We start from the raw sequence: 18093 nt of genomic DNA, 5'->3' as shown, positions 1-18093 counted from the left end.
GGATTTGAACTGCTGACCTTTTGTTTAGCAGCCAAACTCTTAACCATTGCACCACCAGGGCTTCCTTTATTGGTTTAGCGGTTATATATTCTCATATGTAAATTGTCTGTTCATGCCTTTGTCGCATGTAGTTTTTGGGAACTTAGCTTTCATTTACTTTTGGTCTAATTAATGACATTAACAGTTTGACATAATGGCTGTCTTAGGCGGGTTCTCTAGAGAAGCAAGACCGGTGAAGCAAATATGTATATACATATATAAAGAGAAATAGAGAGAGAGGTTTATCTCAAGGAAATGGCTGATGTGGTTGTAGAGGCTGGCAAGTCCTAAGTCCATGGGTCAGACATCAGGTTGGAGGCTTTTCCTGACTCATGTAGCTGCAGGGGCTGAGGAACCCAAGATTGGCAGGTCACCCAGCAAGCTGCTGGCTCACAGGCTGCAGAGGCTGATGAATCCAAGGTCAGCAGGCAGTATGGCAGGCAACTGGCTCAAGTCCCAAGAACTGGAGGTCAGATGATTATGAACCAGATGCAGGATCCAGAGCAAGGAAGCAAGTTTTGCCAGAACATCCATATGTATATATTGGATGCAGGCCACACCCCTGAGGAAACTCCCCTTACAACTGATTGGCTGATTACATCAGATCACATCATGGAAAATGACTACATCATTACATAACTGCCAAATTACATCATTACATAAGTGCCAAACTGCATCATTACATAATTGCCAAACTGCTGAGAATCATGGCCTAGCCAAGTTGACACACAACCTTCTCCATCACGCTCCACCCCTTGACAACTTGGTACTAGTACACATTTCCTTACACCATACACAGTTTTTAAATAATTACAAAGTCATGCTTGCGCCTAACATGATAGAACCTAGCATGTGTGCAACTGAAAAAACACTAGCCCTGTTAACATCTTACATTTTATAAATGAAGAAAACAAAAATACTTATAAGAAATACTTACAACAATTGCAGCCCTCGTTTCTGTAGCTGGTCACATGGGTATAACTGGTATTTAGAATAGCCTTTTTCCACCACACATTCTGTATTTTCTTTGCCCTAAGCAAACACGTCAGCTGGTCATGGTTTTGTGCCTGCTGGGGTGACTCAAACTTCAGTTCCTGAAGGTTCAGGGCATTAGTAGTCATGTCAGAATTGTGCTGCTATAGTGTTCTATTGACATTAATCATATGGCATGGTAATGCTAAGAGACATCCTAAGGGATTGCCTGTATTCCAGATACACTCTTTTTACCTTCAGTATGCAACATTAGGAGCCCTGGTGGCACAGTGGTTAAGAGATTGGCTGCTGACCAAAAGGTTGGCAGTTCAAATCCACCGGCCACTCCTTAGAAACCCTATGGGGCAGTTCTGCTCTGTCCTGTGGGGTCTCTATGAGTCAGAATTGACTCTGTGGTGACAAGTTTGTTTTTTTTTTGTTTTTAATGCAACATCAATCTGATTTCACCTTGGTAGTCAGGATCATTTACACCAGCCATATGGTAACTCTCTTCTTTACCTGTTGATCCAGAGACATGAGGAGCCAGTAGTGGCCAGGAGGCATTTTTAGCTTCCATTTTCATGGCATCCGTATTGTGTCTCCAGCTGGGAGCATTTCTGTCTTTGGAACTAAGACCTCTAGACCCTCAGAGCATAGGATCGCGGGAACATGAAGCAAAAATTTTACAAGTGGATCACTGGGGTAATAGCAAGTGCTGCCACCTCTGTCTCCACCCTTCAATTCCTGGGACAGTGAATCCAGGATATGGGATAAACAGCAACATATATTAGACTCTGGTTTAGAGCATATTCATCCTCATGGGTGAACATGGCCACAACCCTGCTAAGTGTTGCTACCTAGCTGGTGCCATTATTGTGTCTGTAGAAGGCCATTCCATTGTTCTATCAAGCCAGCTGCTTCAGGATGGTACGGAAAATGGTAAGGCCAGTGAATTCAGCGAGCATGGCCCATTGCTGTACTTAACTTGCTGTGAAGTGGTCCCTTGATCCAAGGCGTTTCTGTGTGAGTTACCTTGATAGTGGATAAAGCATTCTGTGAGTTCAGTCCATGGATGGTAGTTTTGGCAGAAGCATTGTGTGCAAGGACAGCAATTCATATCTAGAGTAAGTGTCTATCCCAATAAGAGTGAAATGCTGCCCTTCACATCATTAAGTGGTCCAGTGTAATCAACCTGCCACCAGGCTACTGGCTGATTGTTCCTGGGATTAGTGCCATATTGGTGACTCAGTGTTGGTCTCTGCTGCTGGCAGATTGGGCACTCAGCAGTGGTTATAACCAAGATGGCCTTGGTAAATGGAAGTCTCTCTTGCTGAGCCCATGTATAACCTCTATCCCTGCCACCATGGCCACTTTATTCATGAGTCTATTGGGCAAAGATAGGAGTGGCTGGGGGAGCAGGATGACTGGTTTCCACAAACCACGTCATCCTATCAACTTGATTGTTAAAGTCTCCTTCTGCTGAAGTCACCCTTTGGTGAGCATTCACATGAAACAAAGTACCTTCACTTCTTTGGCCCATTCAGAGAGGTCTGTCCACATACCTCTTCCCTATACCTCGTCTCCAATTTTCCAATCCTGTTCCTTCCAAGTCCATGACTATCCAGACAAACTATTGGCTACAGCCCGTGAGTCAGTATACAGTCATACATCTGCCCATTTCTCCTTCCAAGCAAAGTGAACAACCAGGTGCACTGCTCCAAATTCTGCTCTTGGGAGGATTTCCCTTCACTACTGTCCTTCAGGGAGCAGCTGCAGTGCTGCCACTGTCCACTTTCGAATGGACTTGCATATTGATGAGAACCATCTGTAAACCAGACACGAGTTTCCTCTTTCTCAGTCATCTGATCATAAGGAACTCCCCATGAGGCCATATGAGCAGACTGGGAGAGGACAGGTAATGTGATAGGAGTAGAGACTGTGGATAATTGGACCACTTCCTCATGCAACTTAATTGTGCCTTCAGGTCCTGCTCGGGCGTGATCTCATTTAATGATGGAGTGCTGCTGTGCACATCCGACTTTCTGACTCCGTGGGTCATACAACACCCAGTTCATGGTGGGCAGCTCAGGCTGCATGGAAACTTGGTGACCCATGATTAAGCATTCAGTCTCTACTAAGGCCCAGTAACAAGCCAAAAGCTGTTCCTCAAAAGGAGAGTAGTTATCTGCAGAGGATGGCAGGGCTTTACTCCAAAATCGTGAGGGTCTGCAAAGTGATTCACCATTAGGGGCCTGCCAAAGACTCCAGTAGCATCTGTACGTGCCACTGACACTTCAAGCATCGTTGGATCAGCTGGATCATATGGCCCACCTGTTCATATGGCTTGCCCCTGTTGTAGAGCCTTCTCTTGTTCTGGGTGCCACTCAAAACTAGCAGCTTTTTGAGTCACTTGATAAATAGGCCAAAGTAGCACACCCAAATGATGGATATGTTGCCTCCAAATTCCAAAGAAGCCCAGTTGGCATTGTGCCTCCTCCTTAGTTGTAGTAGGGGCCAGATGTGACATCTTATCCTTCACTGTAGAAGGACTATCTTGAGGTGCCCCACACCACTGGACTCCTAGAAATTTCACTGAAGTGGAAGGCACCTGAATTTTTCTGAGATTATTTTCCCACCCTCTAGCACGCAAATGAACAGCATCATTACTATCACATGCAATTAAAATTTTGCTGAAGGTCAATCAAAAGCGGCTGCAGCAGTATATCAACAGGGAACTGCCAGAAATTCAAGCCGGATTCAGAAGAGGATGTGGAACCCGGGATATCATTACTGATGTCAGATGGAGCCTGTCTGAAAACAGAGAATATCAGAAAGATGTTTACCTGTGTTTTATTGATTATACAAAGACATCCGACTGTGTGGATCATAACAAATTATGGATAACGTTGTGAAGAATGAGAATTCCAGAACACTTAATTGTGATCATGAGGAACCTGTACAAAGATCAAGAGGCAGTGGTTCAAATAGAACAAGGGAATACTGTGTGGTCTAAAGTCAGGAAAGGTGTGCATCAGGGTCGTATCCTTTCACTGTACTTATTCAGTATGTCTGCTGAGCGGATAATCTGAGAAACTGGAAGAAAGGGGCATCAGGATTGGAGGAACACATTAACCACCTGCAGTATGCAGATGACACCTTGCTTGCTAAAAATGAAGAGGATTTGAAGCACTTACTGATGAAGATCAAAGACCACAGCCTTCAGTATGGATCACACCTCAACATAAAGAAAACAAAGATCCTCACAACTGGGCCAATAAGCAACATCACAATAAATAGAGAAAAGATTTGAGGCTGTCAAGGATTTCATTTTACTTGGATCCACAATTAACACCCGAGGAAGCAGCAATCAAGAAATCAGACAACTTATCGTACTTGGCAAATCTGCTGCAAAAGACCTCTTTAAAGTGTTAAAAAGCAAAGCTGTTACCTCGAAGATTGAAGGTGCACCTGACCCAAGCCATGATGTTTTCAGTTGCCTCATATGCATGGAAAAGCTGGACAGTGAATACGGAAGGCTGAAGAAGAATTGACGCCTTTGAATTATGGTGTTGGCAAAGAATATTGAATATACCATGAACTGCCAAAAGAACAAACAAATCTGTATTGGAAGAGGTACAGCCAGAATGCTCCTTAGAAGCAAGGATAGTGAGACTACATCTCACATACTTTGCACATGTTTTCAGGAGGGATCACTCCCTTGAGAATGACATCATGCTTAGTAAAGTAGAGAGTTAGCAAAAAAGAGGAAGACCCTCAATGAGATGGATTGACACAGTGGCTGCAACAATGGTCTCAAGCATAACAACGGTTGTGAGGCTGGTGCAGGACCGGGCAGTGTTTCGTTCTGTTGTACGTAGGGTCGCTATGAGTCAGAACCGACTCAACGGCACCTAACAACAACATAACAACAGCACACAAATATTTTACCAATTAGTCCAGAGCCATTGATACTTCTTCTTTACTGTGTCCAATCAGCATATTGTCATCATTGTAATGGATCAGTGTGACATCTTGTGGAAGGGAGAGGCGAAGAAGTTTCCTGTGGGCTGAATTATGACATGAGACTGGAGAGTTGATACACCTCTGAGAGAGGACAGTAAAGGTGTATTGCTGGCCTTGCCAGCTGAAGGCAAACTGTTTCTGGTGTTCCTCAGAAGTCAGAATTGAGAAACAGGCATTGGCCGGATCAGTAGCTGCATACAGGATATCAGGCGATGTATTAGTTTAGTCAAGCAACGAAACCACATGTCTTAGTCATTTAGTGCTGCTCCAACAGAAATACCACAAGTGGATGGCTTTCACAAAGAGAAATTTATTTTCTCACAGTCTAGTAAGCTAGAAGTCCAAATTCAGGGCATCAGCTCCAGGGGAAGGCTTTCTCTCTCTGTCGGCCTTCTCATCAATGTTCCCCCGGACTAGGAGCTTCGCCGCACAGGGACCTCAGGTCCAAAGGACGCACTTTTCTCCCAGCACTGCTTTCTTGGTGGTATGAGGTTCCCCACTCTCTGCTAGTTTCTCTTTCCTTTCATCTCTTTAGAGATAAAAGATGGTGCAGGCCATACCCCAGGGAAACTCGCTTTACATTGGATCAGGGATGTGACCTGGGTAAGGGTAGTGTTACAGTCCCACCCTAATCCTCTTTAACATAAAATTACAATCACAAAATGGAAGCCAGCCACACAATTCTGGGAATCATGGCCCAGCCAAATAGATAACACACGTTTTTTGGGGGACATAATTCAAACCATGGTACTACATCTGGAATAGCAGCCATAATTGGAGTCACCACCTGGTTAACTTTAGGGAAACCCACTGTCGTACTCCAAGATCTATCTCTTTTTTTTTTCAGAGGCCAGATAGACTAGTTGAATGGGGCTGTGGTGGGAATAACCACCTCTGCATCCTTGAAGTCCTTGATGGTGGCAGTAATCTCTGCAGTCCCTCCAGGAATGTGATACTGCTTTTGTTCACTATTTTCCTAGGAAGGGGCAGTTCTCATGGCTTCCACTTGGCTTTTCTACCATAATAGCCCCTACTCCACTTGTCAGTGATCCAGTGTGGGTGTTCTGCTAGTTACTGAGTATATCTATTCCAATTATGCATTCTGGAACTGGGGAAATCACTACAGGAATGGTTTGGGGACCCGATGGACATACTGTGAGATGAACCTGAGCTAAAACTCCATTAATAACCTGACTTCCATATGTCGCTACTCTGACTAATGGGATACGGTGACATTTTTGGTCTCTTGGAATTAGTGTCATTTCAGAGCCAGTATCCACTAATCCCAGATAAGTCTGATTATTTCCTTTTCCCGATGAACAGTCACTCATAAAAGGCCATAGATCCCTCTAGGGAAGGCTGGGAGAAAGATTAGCAGTATAAATTTTTGGCAGTGTAGTGGGGTCCTTCCTATAGGAGACCCAGCCTCCCTTTCATTCAAGGAGTTGTGGGTCCATAAACTGGCTCGGGTCTGCCAGTTGATTGAGGGGCCGTGACTGTGTTCTGGCAATTTGAGTTAGACTGCCATTCACTTAACCTAGAATTCTTCTATTTGTACAGATCAAGTAAGTACCATCTTTTTCTCTCTTAGCGACAACTAAGTAGCCAGTGTCATAAGTCCATACGAGTGAGACTAGTCAGAGTACTGGTTTGATTCTGGTGTCTGTGTTGATTGAGTGCAGCCACTCTACCACCATTGTATTACAATCAGCCACATTGTAGTTGGGTGTCTTAATTCAATTAGGATTCAATTAGGGCAGTTCCCACTGTCAAATATGACTCACATACAATAGCAGTCACATCAGTCTTCAAGGCTTCCTTTACAAGTGTTGTCCTCACTTTTGTGGTAAAAGATATGTCCTCTGGGCACTCTACTTGTGGGTCTGTGGGTCTAACCTGATCTACTCTAACATGCCATTTTCCCTAAGCCTTTGGATACCTTCTTCTACAGTATACCAAGGCAGGTCTGGTACTTCAACTTGATTTAGTGTGGGCCACTGTGTAATCCATGCCTCAGTGAACCAACCAGATAAACTTGTACCCTTTCCTAACCTCTTGAACTGAAACACTGAATGAAGAATCTGTGCTTAGTGTGCCCATATGAATAAATTCAGACTGATTCAACTTTATGTTCCTCGTACCATTATCCCACACCCTTAATAGCCATTCTCACACATATTGCCCAGGTTTCTGTTTGTACCTATAAGAAGTGTCAAGCAGTTCTTTTGGTACCTCCTTCTGCGTGATAGTTTGTACTTCACCTTTTAGGGCTCACTGGGGCTTACGTCTAGTTATAGGTCTAGAAGCAAAAATGGGTGATGTGGGTGGATCCTAGGAACATTCATCAATGTCTTGTAAGGTATTTACTCCAGGTGATATTTCAGACAAAGACTCTTCAGGCACAACAAGGTGAATCTCATTATATGGTTGTAGGAGGGATAATGGTTTTATTGGGGAGAGTAGCTTAGCAGACAAAAACGGAGTGATCTCTTCAGATGAGAGTAAGAGGGTTCTGTTGACAGAAGTGATTCATTGGGGCTCAGTGTTTCCAGCTTGCTGATTATCTGCCCATATGTCCCCATGCCAAGTTTTAGAATCCCATTTTTTCACAATCAGTGCACTCATTTTAACTTTAGACACCATTCATTGTTGGGAATTCATGTTGCGTTGTAATCCAGCCAGTCTTACGATAAGACCCTGGCTTTGGTTGTTGGCAGTATCAGCTCTATTACTACAAGAAATGAGGCTTGTTTTCAGGGATAAGTGCCAGCTTTCAGGTCTTTATTTGGTGCTTGAGGTTTGACTCTGAAGCGCTTTGCTCATTACTTTCTTTCACCACTTTGTGTAGTGAAAATAAAACCATCCAGCCAGCTTCCCTATACTTCTCATTTTGACGAAGTTGTAGAAAAGTATCAAACATATGGTCACCCAGCACTTTGCTTCTCACCAACACTTGATCTGTTGGTAGTGATATTTTGTGTATTAATATTGCAACCTTACGCCATGGATTAAAGCACCCTCTTTACTACTGAAGGTAGAATCATATATAGGTGGGTCCCTGGTCGTGCAGTGGTTAAGAGCTTAGGCTGCTAACCAAAAGGTCAGCAGTTCAGACCTACCTTGGAATCCCTATGGGGCAGTTCTTCTCTTTCCTATAAAGTTACTGAGTGGAAATCGACTTGATGGCAACAGGATATATATGTGTGTGTGTATATATATATGTATATGCTATGTATATATAGAAAAACAAACAAAAAAAGGAAATAGCTAACGTGGTTTTGGAGGTTGACAAGTCCCAAGTGTGTGGGTTAGGCGTTAGGCTGGGGCTTTTCCTGACTTACGTAGCTGCAGGGACTGACGAACCCAAGATCAGCATGACACATGTCAGGCTGCTGGCTCAGCAGGCTTTGGATACTGATGAATTCAAGGTTGCCAGGTTAGAAAATAGGCTGCTGGTTCACAGGCTGGAGGCCGACAGATCCCAAGATCGGTAGGCAGTATGGCAGGCAGCTGGCTCCAGTTCTAAGAACCAAAGGTCAGATGATAATGAGCCAGATGCAGGAAGCAGAGCCATCAAGCAAGCTTTGCCAGAACATCCATGTATATATTGGATGCAGGCCACAGCCTGGAGGAGACTCACCTTACAACTGATTGGTTGCTCACATCAGATCATATCATGGAAGATGACTGCATCATTATATAACTGCCAAACTACATCATTACATAACTGCCAAACGACTTGAGAAACATGGCCCAGCCACACTGACACACAACCTTAACCATCACAGTTGCCTGAAAATTCCCCTTCTTTTGCTCTTTTTTTTCCCTTATGTTTAAACTTTTGTCTTTAGCATGTAGAAGTCTTTAAACTTTAAATTATGATGTAGCCAGATCTATGAGTCTTGTCTTTATGATTTTCCTTTTAAGAGCAAGCTTTAAGAAGTATTTTTTACTGCCTCTAAATTTTGATGATGATCAACTCAATTTTAGTTTTTTTGTGTTAAGATCTAAATATTTTAGTGAGTAGCTTGGGTTGATGCTATATACTTTATTTTTCAAAATTGCATTCAGTTGGAACTGATTGTTAAGTAGTTCTGTTTAATATTATTATTGTTACAAAGTCTGTGAACTTTGCCTGCTCTAATTAATTTTATCTGCATTGCATTTTTAAGACACTTGCTCGATGCCTGATTTTGTGGGACGATATTTTACCAAATTCCAAGTGGGTTGATAGCAACGTTCCTCAAGTAAGTACACGTAGTAAATATCACTAGCAAATACTTAATAGCATAAAAGTACGATTTATTGTGGGATTTTCCAGAACTCTATAAAATATTTTTTATGTAGGGAATATTGAAGCAGCCTTGGCGGCACAGTAGTAAAGCATTCAGCTGCTAACCAGAAGGTCAGGCAGTTTGAACTCATCAGCCGCTGCGCGGGCGGGTGAAAGATGTGGCAGTCTGCTTCTGTAAAGATTACAGCCTTGGAAACCCTATGGGGGCAGTTCTACTCTGTCCTGTAGCGTTGGGTATAAGTTGGAATCGACTTGACAGCAATATGTTAGGGTTTTTTTCTTTTAGGTTTATGAAATATTGATGACGATGGTATCTCTTGAAGACGTAAGAACTTTCATTTTGAGATTGTATATTGACTATAGACTACATACATACAGCCTTCCCTTTTGACCCCAGATCCGTAGAAATCACAGATTTTTAAAAATTAACCAAAGTACTCTAAAAAAGTATTTTGGGCTTTTTAAAACTCTAATTAAACTCAGATTTATCTAGGATGTTATTTTACTTTTTGATGATTTTGGATCTGTATAATAACTTTTTTTAACTACTTTATGACATATTTGTTCAAAAGCCAAGTATATTAGTGAAAAATAAGCAGACTCCTTTGTAAAAAACTCAACATCAAATATTATAATTAACTAAGTCTGGTGTCCTCATTTTTTGTTAATTTGGAAAATAAAGCTATTTATCCTTGAGAACGCTAGGGATTTGTTTACTTCCCCCAGTATTTTAATATGAAAGACTTCAAGTTCCCCAACCAAGGGCCAAACTTGTAAGCAGGCCTTTCTAAGGAGAACAGTCTCAGACTGCTATATTGGCTCTTTTCGGCACAAGAAATTTTTTTTTTTTTGAGCATATTGAAGATGTTATTCTGTTGTCTTCTGTCTTCCACTTACTCTTCTGGTGAGAAGTCAGTGATTATTCCAATTATTTTTTTTACCTGTATATAATGTGTCATTTGTTTTATAGCTGATTTGAAGATTTTATCTGCATATATGGTTTTCAGCAGTTGACTATGATGTGTTTAGTTGTAGTTTTCTTTGCATTAATTCTCATGGAGCTTTATGAATTTGTCAATTTTTGTCCTTTATTAAATTTGTGGTGTAGACTGGGACCTGCCATGAGGCCAGAATCCATGAAAAAGGAAACTTACCCAGTGATATTTCTGTCTTCAGGTGTCAAGTCTCCTCTAAAATCTTGCTTTTGTTCATGCTCCAAGTGCCTGTAGGCTTGGGGTTGATGAACTACAGTCTGTCTGTTTTTGTAAATAAAATTTTATTGGAAGACAGCCACATGCATTCATTTACTTACTGTCTGTGGTTGCTCTTGTTCCACAACGGCAGAGATCAGTAGTTGCAACAGGGAGTATGGCTCACAAGTCTGAAATATTACGGTCTGGACCTTTAAGAAAGAGCTTGCTGACCCCTACTGTAGATAGTTGTTTTTTATATTTTATTTATACTTAGTATCTGCAGGAGGGTCAGTCTGATAGTTTTCACCCTTTATCTGAAGTGTACCTTCTAGGTTTGTTTAATTCTTCTGGTTTGTTAATCACTGATGTGAAACAGATGAGGAAACAGTGGGTTTTAATTGACTTGTTTGCCACTAAAATTTTAACTCCTAGCACACTGAGATGTCAAAGATGTCAGTTGTTTTTGAAAGTGCCCTTTATAATGTACATTGTAGGGTGCAATTGTATTTTTTCTTCCATTTCTTCATTCAGCAAATATTTGTTGATCCTCTGCAAATGTAAGTCACTGTGCTAGATTCAGTGCTACATTAACGATGCATTTGACATGTAGGCTGCCCTCAAGAAACTTTAGTTTATGGAATTTACTAAGTTTAGTTTAGCAAGTGATGTTAGACATGTGCAGAACTGTATTCCCAAATTGAAAGTGATAATTCATGTAAGAGAGAGTTTTCTTTTTAACCTTTGTAAAAATATAGTCCTTGGTCTCTTAATACAAAATTATCTCTGACATTTCTTTTACTTCAGATGTAATAATTTTAAATTTGGCCTTTATTACATCAGGTATACCACAAATAGAACATATAACAAGTTCACAATTCTACTAATTGGTGTTGCCTGTCACCCTCGGCTTCTCTCCGGTTTCGTCCACTCATTTAAGTGCTTCTGCAGCAGAGCTCTATGTAGGAAGCAGCCTTGAGTCAGGACTTTGAACTGGTTCAAACCAGTTCAGTCATGGCTGAAGAAGTGAAACCAGGACAGACCCGAATTTTTACAGTTTGTGTGATCAGAATGATAACTGCAAGGGGAAAAACCACAGAAGGAAGCCCTGGAACCGGACCCTCGGAAAAGGTGTAGTGGGCCCTTTCAGGAGCCTGATGCATGAGATTGGATTATTGGCAGGACTCTGGACAGCGACACACGTTCAGAGCGGCTCAGATGGCTGCCATCTTTGTGTGGGGCACTGTTGTTTCTGACTCTGCTCCAAGTACAATGGGCGAGAGATTTGCTTGCTATGCAGTGCGTATGCCGCCCTTGTTTTCTAACAGGGAGATTAGGTTTCTAGCAGGGCGTCAACCCATAATTTTTCCTGTTCCAGTTATCGTTCTGGTTCACCCAATTTTAAAAAATTCAGGTCTGTTCTGGTTTTGTTTTCTCGGCCGTGACTGAACCGAGAAGAACTGGTTCCAAGCGCTGACTTGAGTCAAAAGGAAGATTGAAAAGACCACTTTGTTAGTAGTTTGTTTGTTTGAACTTAAGCCTTATATAAAATAACATCAGCTACCATCTTCACAGCATTTTTTTCTTCATAAATAGCTTTACAATCTTATGTAATTCTCTTATGTAGAGCTGTGCTGTAAGTGGTTCAGATACTGCCCTTAGTGGGTAGGTGGGAATGACTTACTGTTTTTGATTATCTACATGTCTGTGTATCCATTAGCCTGGAAACTCCTCGAGATCAGCTACTCTGTCTTTTCCATCTTTTATTCCCAGAAACATGCACGTAGAGCCTAGTACATTACTATTAAATTGAAAGAAGACAGGCTTGTCCAGCTTCACCCATCTGGCAATAGATGGGGTAAAACTGACACCTAGCTGCTGCTGTTATTGTTGTTAGGTGCCGTTGAGTCGATTCTGACTCATAGCGACCCTGTGTACAACATAACGAAACACTGCCTGGTCCTACACCATCCTCACAATCATTGCTATTTGAGCCCATTGTTGCAGCCACTGTGTCGCTGAATTTTGTTAAGGGTCTCTTCCTCTTTTTTGCTGACCGTCTACTTTACCAGGCGTGATGTCCTCCTCCAGGGACTGGTCTCCCCTGATAATATGTCCAAAGTATGTGAGACAGAGTCTTGCCATCCTTACTTCTAAGTAGCATTCAGATTATACTTCTTCCAAGACAGATTTATTCGTTGTTCTGGCAGTCTGTGGTATTTCAGTATTGTTTGCAAGCACTGTAATTCAAAGGCATCAATTCTTCTTACGTCTTCCTTATTTTTTGTCCAGCTTTCACATACATAGAAGGTGATTGAAAATACCATGGCTTGGGTCAGGCCACCTTAGTCTTCAAGGTGATATCTTTGCTTTTTAACACTTTAAAGAGGTCTTTTGCTGCAGATTTGCACAATGCAGTACGTCATTTGATTTGTTGACTGCTGCTTCCGTGGGTGTTGATTGTGGATCCAAGTAAAATGAAATCCTTGACAACTTCAATATTTTCTCCACTTACCATGATGTTGCTTATTGGTCCAGTTGTATAAGATTTTTGTTTTCTTTATGTTGAAGTGTAATCCATACATAGATCTTCATCAGTAAGTGCTTCAAAACCTAGCTGTTACAACTTCAGATCTTGAGATTTTTGCATTGGATCCTCTTAGAAGCGTTTGGTTTTCTTTTCTTGCTCATTTCCTGCCTGCCTCAACTGCCCCTAAGTGATTACATTTCTCTCTTTGATTGTGCCGTATGTTTTTGATGATTTTATTTTTTAATTTTAGGGGAGCATAGAGAAGATGACATGTACCAAATTCAAGACTGTTTTATTTTTCACCACAGATATTTATAACTCATATTCTAAGTGATGTTTTTAAATAGTTTACGAGCACTACAAAGGGCTTACTGTGTGCCAAACATTAATATTAAGAGCTTTAAATAGATTAAGTCATATAATTTTTACAGAAACCTATAAAGTAGGAACTTTTATTATCCTCATTTTAATGATGAGGAAACTGAGAAACAAGCAGTCAGGAAATTTGCCTATGGTCACATAAGTGGTCTTATTGGGATTTGAACCTAGGCCTTCCAGTTTTAGTGTACATGCTCTTTTTAATACAAAATGGAGCTTATATATGCCTGCTGTCAAAATAGAAATATTTCATTCTTGTATGATGATATAGGTAAACATTTTAGTGTATATGAATGTTATAATCAGGTTATCCCTGTGTAAACAAATTGCTCAGTTTGGAGTTATGTCAGTTTTTTGTTTATGTCACTCAATTTTTGATTAAATAGCATTCAAAATTAAAAATAAAAACTGGGGAGTAAGGAAGAAAGATGGATGTGGTTATCAGCTTATGTTTCACAGTCAAGATTCTTGCTTACCTCATTGAGATTATCAAAGAAAAAAAATTACAACTTTTTTGTTTTGCATTATTTGGTTCATAAGAAGACTATAGTAAGTGGCTTTGTAATATTTATTGGTTTATTAGATTTTGAAAAGTTATTTTCCTGAGCACTCTTCTAAAAAGAATTGGAAGAATAAATCTTTTTCATTGTTAAACTCCGTGTACTTGCATTTATATGATGTTTAGAACATAACATAGCTTTTTTTCTTTTTATGTTTTGAAGAGTAAAAAGATCAGATCCATTCTTGGTTGTTAAAGCCAGATAATCTGTGTACATTTTTTGATAAGTTGTTCACTGTCTATACTGAAAGTAAAGAGATGTGTTTCTAAACAATTGTTGCAGATTTAGCTTAACTTGGAAATTAGCCTAATGATTAACCTCACCTCTGGTAGGTAGGTAGTCTCAATGCTAGAAACATCCCATGAAGAAGAAGTATAAGTCTGTGATTAGTTCTCTCCCATTGTAATTTTCCCCCTTCCCCACTGCTTCTGTTCACCCCCACCCTAACTCTGATGTAGCCATCATCTTGCATGTCAGTTGACTAGTGTGAAATGTTACTACTCTGTTATTAATACAGAATATACTTAAGTGCTCCAGTTTGTATTTGTTCAGTCTCACTCAGTAATTGGTTATATGTGGCCCATCTTAGATTTGCTAATTGATTGCATTTAATGTGATTAAAATCCAGGCCTTTGAATGAAATGGTTTGAGCATGCTTATTTTATGTTTAAGTATGGACATGATAAGCAGTATGTTATTCTCCAAATTATTGAATGTTTGTAACTGGAATATTAATATCTAAGTATTCTTGCTTGCTTTCTTGGCAGATTATCAGAGAAAATAGTATCTCTCTCAGTGAAATTGAATTACCTTGCTCTGAGGATTTGAATTTGGAAACTTTGTCGTAAGTAATGTAATGTCAAAAAAAAAAAAAGGAAAAGAACTATTCTAGTATCATCAGATAAATAAATTGAAATATAAATACTCAGGAATACTATTGTCCTTGATTTGAATTATTCTGAGTTCTCAAATTTTTCTAACCATTATTTATCAAGTGTTCGCAAAGGTTTTTTTTTAGCTGTCTGAAGTGTAGAGCTCTTGCTCTCAAGAAACAACGTTGAAGATTCATTAACTTATACATATTATTCTCTTATCCTTTCTAATTTTTTTTAACTTGGCAATGCATTTAAAAAAAAAGTCTTCTTTTGCTACATAGGAAATAGTTCAGGCAAGAGGCAAACTTTATTAATAAGGACTACAGCTTGTTTCTGCTGAAGAAAACATGCAGAAACCTGCTGATTTAATATAGGCCCAACTGAGCATTCCCCAAAGGATATAGACTGGATTAGGAACAGAAATATTTACTAGTTTTACCCAAAGATAATGCATAATAGTGAGTTCTAAAGTAAAATAATGACAGCATTAAATTTTTTGTAATCTGATTTCAGGCAAGCACATGTCTACATAATTGCAGGGGCCTGTTTGTCTCTGGGTTTTCGATTTGCTGGCTCAGAAAACTTATCAGCGTTTAACTGCTTGGTAAGAAGTATTCTAGTTTACTCTTCTTTTTTCTTTGTTAACAAAGTCTTAAGATGCCTGTTTTAACTGTGAATTTTTTCTTTTGTTTTTCCAGCATAAATTTGCAAAAGATTTTATGACTTATTTGTCTGCACCTAATGCTTCTGTAGTAAGTTATTTTATGGTTGTCCTTGGGAATAAAATCAAACTTGAAGAAAATTTATTGATGCATCCATTACTTCTGTGTTGTCAAAAATCTGCTACTTGTTTGAATTTAGAATGGGAGATTTGAAGTTTTGGTTCTCCTTTTTTTTTTTTTCTTTTGGGATATTGATTCAATGAGAATATGATTACCATTAAAGAATGCACAGGTATCTAATAAGTAAGAAAGGCCATAACCTTCATGGATTGTCATACCTTCTGTACTCTTTCTCAGTGCTGAATGTTGGTAATTTGTTTTTTAAGAAATTAGTATTTAATAAAGATATAATTGCTTTTTTTTTGGCAGTTGTTTTGAGACATTGCTGCTTAGATGACAGGAAGACTGCATGATTTTATTTCTAGTAAAAACCACACAGATTTATGCAACATTATTTATAATATGGATATTTTGGAAACATTACAAAGTCTAAATGTAGTTAAATAATTTATAGTGTAGCCATACATTTATGCACAATGGAGCTATCAAAATCATGTTGTAGAAGAATATTTTTATGAGTAAAGATTTCTTATAGTATGATAAAGGGTAAAAATATTTTATATAGTAATATCTCAATTTCATTTAAAATACAGATAGATAAAAAGATTCGGAGACAATGAAAACCAGAATGTTAACAGTGATTTTTTTTTAATGGGATTCCAAGTGATTATATATTTCCTTCCTGATACTTTATTTCCTGAATTTTCTACGTGAGCTATGTGTCAGAATCAGAGAAAATAAATTTTTTATAGATTTTTTTTTTAAGTTACAATATTCGTAGTCTTCTAATGATGGCCTAGATAGTTTTGATAATGAAGAAATGTAACACAACACTGTAGTAATGTCATCTTTTTCCATTTCAAGACAGGTCCTTACAACCTAGAAACTTGCTTGAGTGTGGTGCTGCTGTCTCTTGCCATGGTGATGGCTGGCTCGGGGAATCTGAAGGTTTTGCAGCTTTGCCGCTTCTTGCACATGAAAACAGGTGGTGAAATGAACTATGGTTTCCACTTAGCCCACCACATGGCCCTTGGGCTTCTGTTTTTGGGAGGAGGAAGGTAAATAGTTATATATATTTTTTCTCAATGAAAAGGTCTCAAGAGCAAGCTCTAGAAGAGTGACTTATTTTGATTTTGAAGATACATGAAAATTTTCAAATAATTCTGACTGTCTGTCACCAGCTTCACTAGTAGCATTATAACACTTTAAAGAGGCTTCTTTATAGTTTAACTACCAGTGTATGCCCTATTCAGATAGAGTTACCATCCTCTCTTACATTCTTACTTAGCATCGCCTCATTTCTCAGAAAAGTCTGTACTCAGGACTTTAGTGCATCGCTTACTGTTCCCCACTGTTTAATGATTAATTTTTTACCCTTTTCCTGAATTGCTTTCTCAAAAAGATCATGAACAACACCAGTCACCAAATCCTAAAACATTTTCTTAGTTTTCAACTTTCTTGCTCTCTTTTCAGCATAGGTCATTGCTAGACTACCCCATCCTTTATAAGACTTTCGTGATTTTTAATGATCTGTATTGAAGGAAAACATACATACAGAAAAAGGTAGAAATTGTAGAAGTATAGCTCAATGAACTATCCACAATATGAAAATCTCTTTGTTACGATGCACGTGAAAATACAGAATAGTTCTTGCATCTCACAACACACTGTGTCTACCCCTGCCATGCTGTGCCCCTCCCAGTCAGTGTATCTTGCTTCTCCCCAAAGGTAGCCACTTTTTAGTCTCCTAATACCTTAGATTAGTTTTACCGGTTTTTTTTAATTTGAGTGGAATTATACACTATATCTTTATGTACCTTTTCTTCTTTTGCTCAACATTATATTTCTGAGATACATTCATGTTGCATGTATCTATAATTTATATTTCAGTGCTGTATTGTATTCCATCGAATGACCATGTGGTTGTTGTTGTGCCGTCAAGTCAGTTCTGACTCATAGCAACCCTGTGCACAACAGAACGAAACACTACCCGGTCCTGCGCTATCCTCAGAATTGTTGCTATGCTGGAGCCCATCATCGCAGCCCACTGTGTCAGTCCGTCTTGTTGAAGGTCTTCCTGTTTTTCACTGACCCTATACCAAGCGTGGTGTCTGCTCCCTCCTGATAACATGTCCAAAGTATGTGAGACATAGTCTCGCCATCCTTGCTTCTGAGGAGCATTCTGGTTATACTGCTTCCAAGACAAATTCGTTCGTTCTTTTGGCAGTTCATAGTATATTCGGTATTCTTCAACAGCACCACAGTTCAAAGGTGTCAGTTCTTTGGTCTTCCTTCTTCATCGTCCAGCTTTCGCATGTATGTGAGGTGACTAAAAACACCATGACTTGGGTCAGGCACACCTTAGTGCTCAAGTTGACATCTTTGTTTTTCCACACTTTAAAGAGGTCTTTGCAGCGGATTTGCCCAATGCAATGCATCTTTTTTTTTTT

At 39.6% G+C, this 18093-nt stretch overlaps 1 protein-coding gene across 4 annotated transcripts in view; it reads left to right on the top strand.

The window, feature by feature from the left end:
• Positions 1 to 18093, top strand: part of ANAPC1 (anaphase promoting complex subunit 1) — a 210012-nt gene that overhangs the window by 127436 nt on the left and 64483 nt on the right. For all 4 annotated transcript variants that reach the window (XM_023742799.1, XM_004388850.2, XM_023742800.1 and 1 more), the window contains 5 exons: positions 9207 to 9281; positions 14754 to 14830; positions 15375 to 15465; positions 15560 to 15613; positions 16508 to 16701. In XM_023742799.1, coding sequence (XP_023598567.1) covers positions 9207 to 9281; positions 14754 to 14830; positions 15375 to 15465; positions 15560 to 15613; positions 16508 to 16701 — 491 coding nt within the window. The remainder of the gene's footprint in view (positions 1 to 9206; positions 9282 to 14753; positions 14831 to 15374; positions 15466 to 15559; positions 15614 to 16507; positions 16702 to 18093) is intronic.

Source organism: Trichechus manatus, unplaced genomic scaffold (assembly GCF_000243295.1).
Source record: "Trichechus manatus latirostris isolate Lorelei unplaced genomic scaffold, TriManLat1.0 scaffold00219, whole genome shotgun sequence".
Classification (NCBI taxonomy): Eukaryota; Metazoa; Chordata; class Mammalia; order Sirenia; family Trichechidae; genus Trichechus; species Trichechus manatus.
The sequence above is the reverse complement of the archived record's forward strand: the minus strand, read 5'-3'. Positions and strand labels throughout refer to the sequence as shown.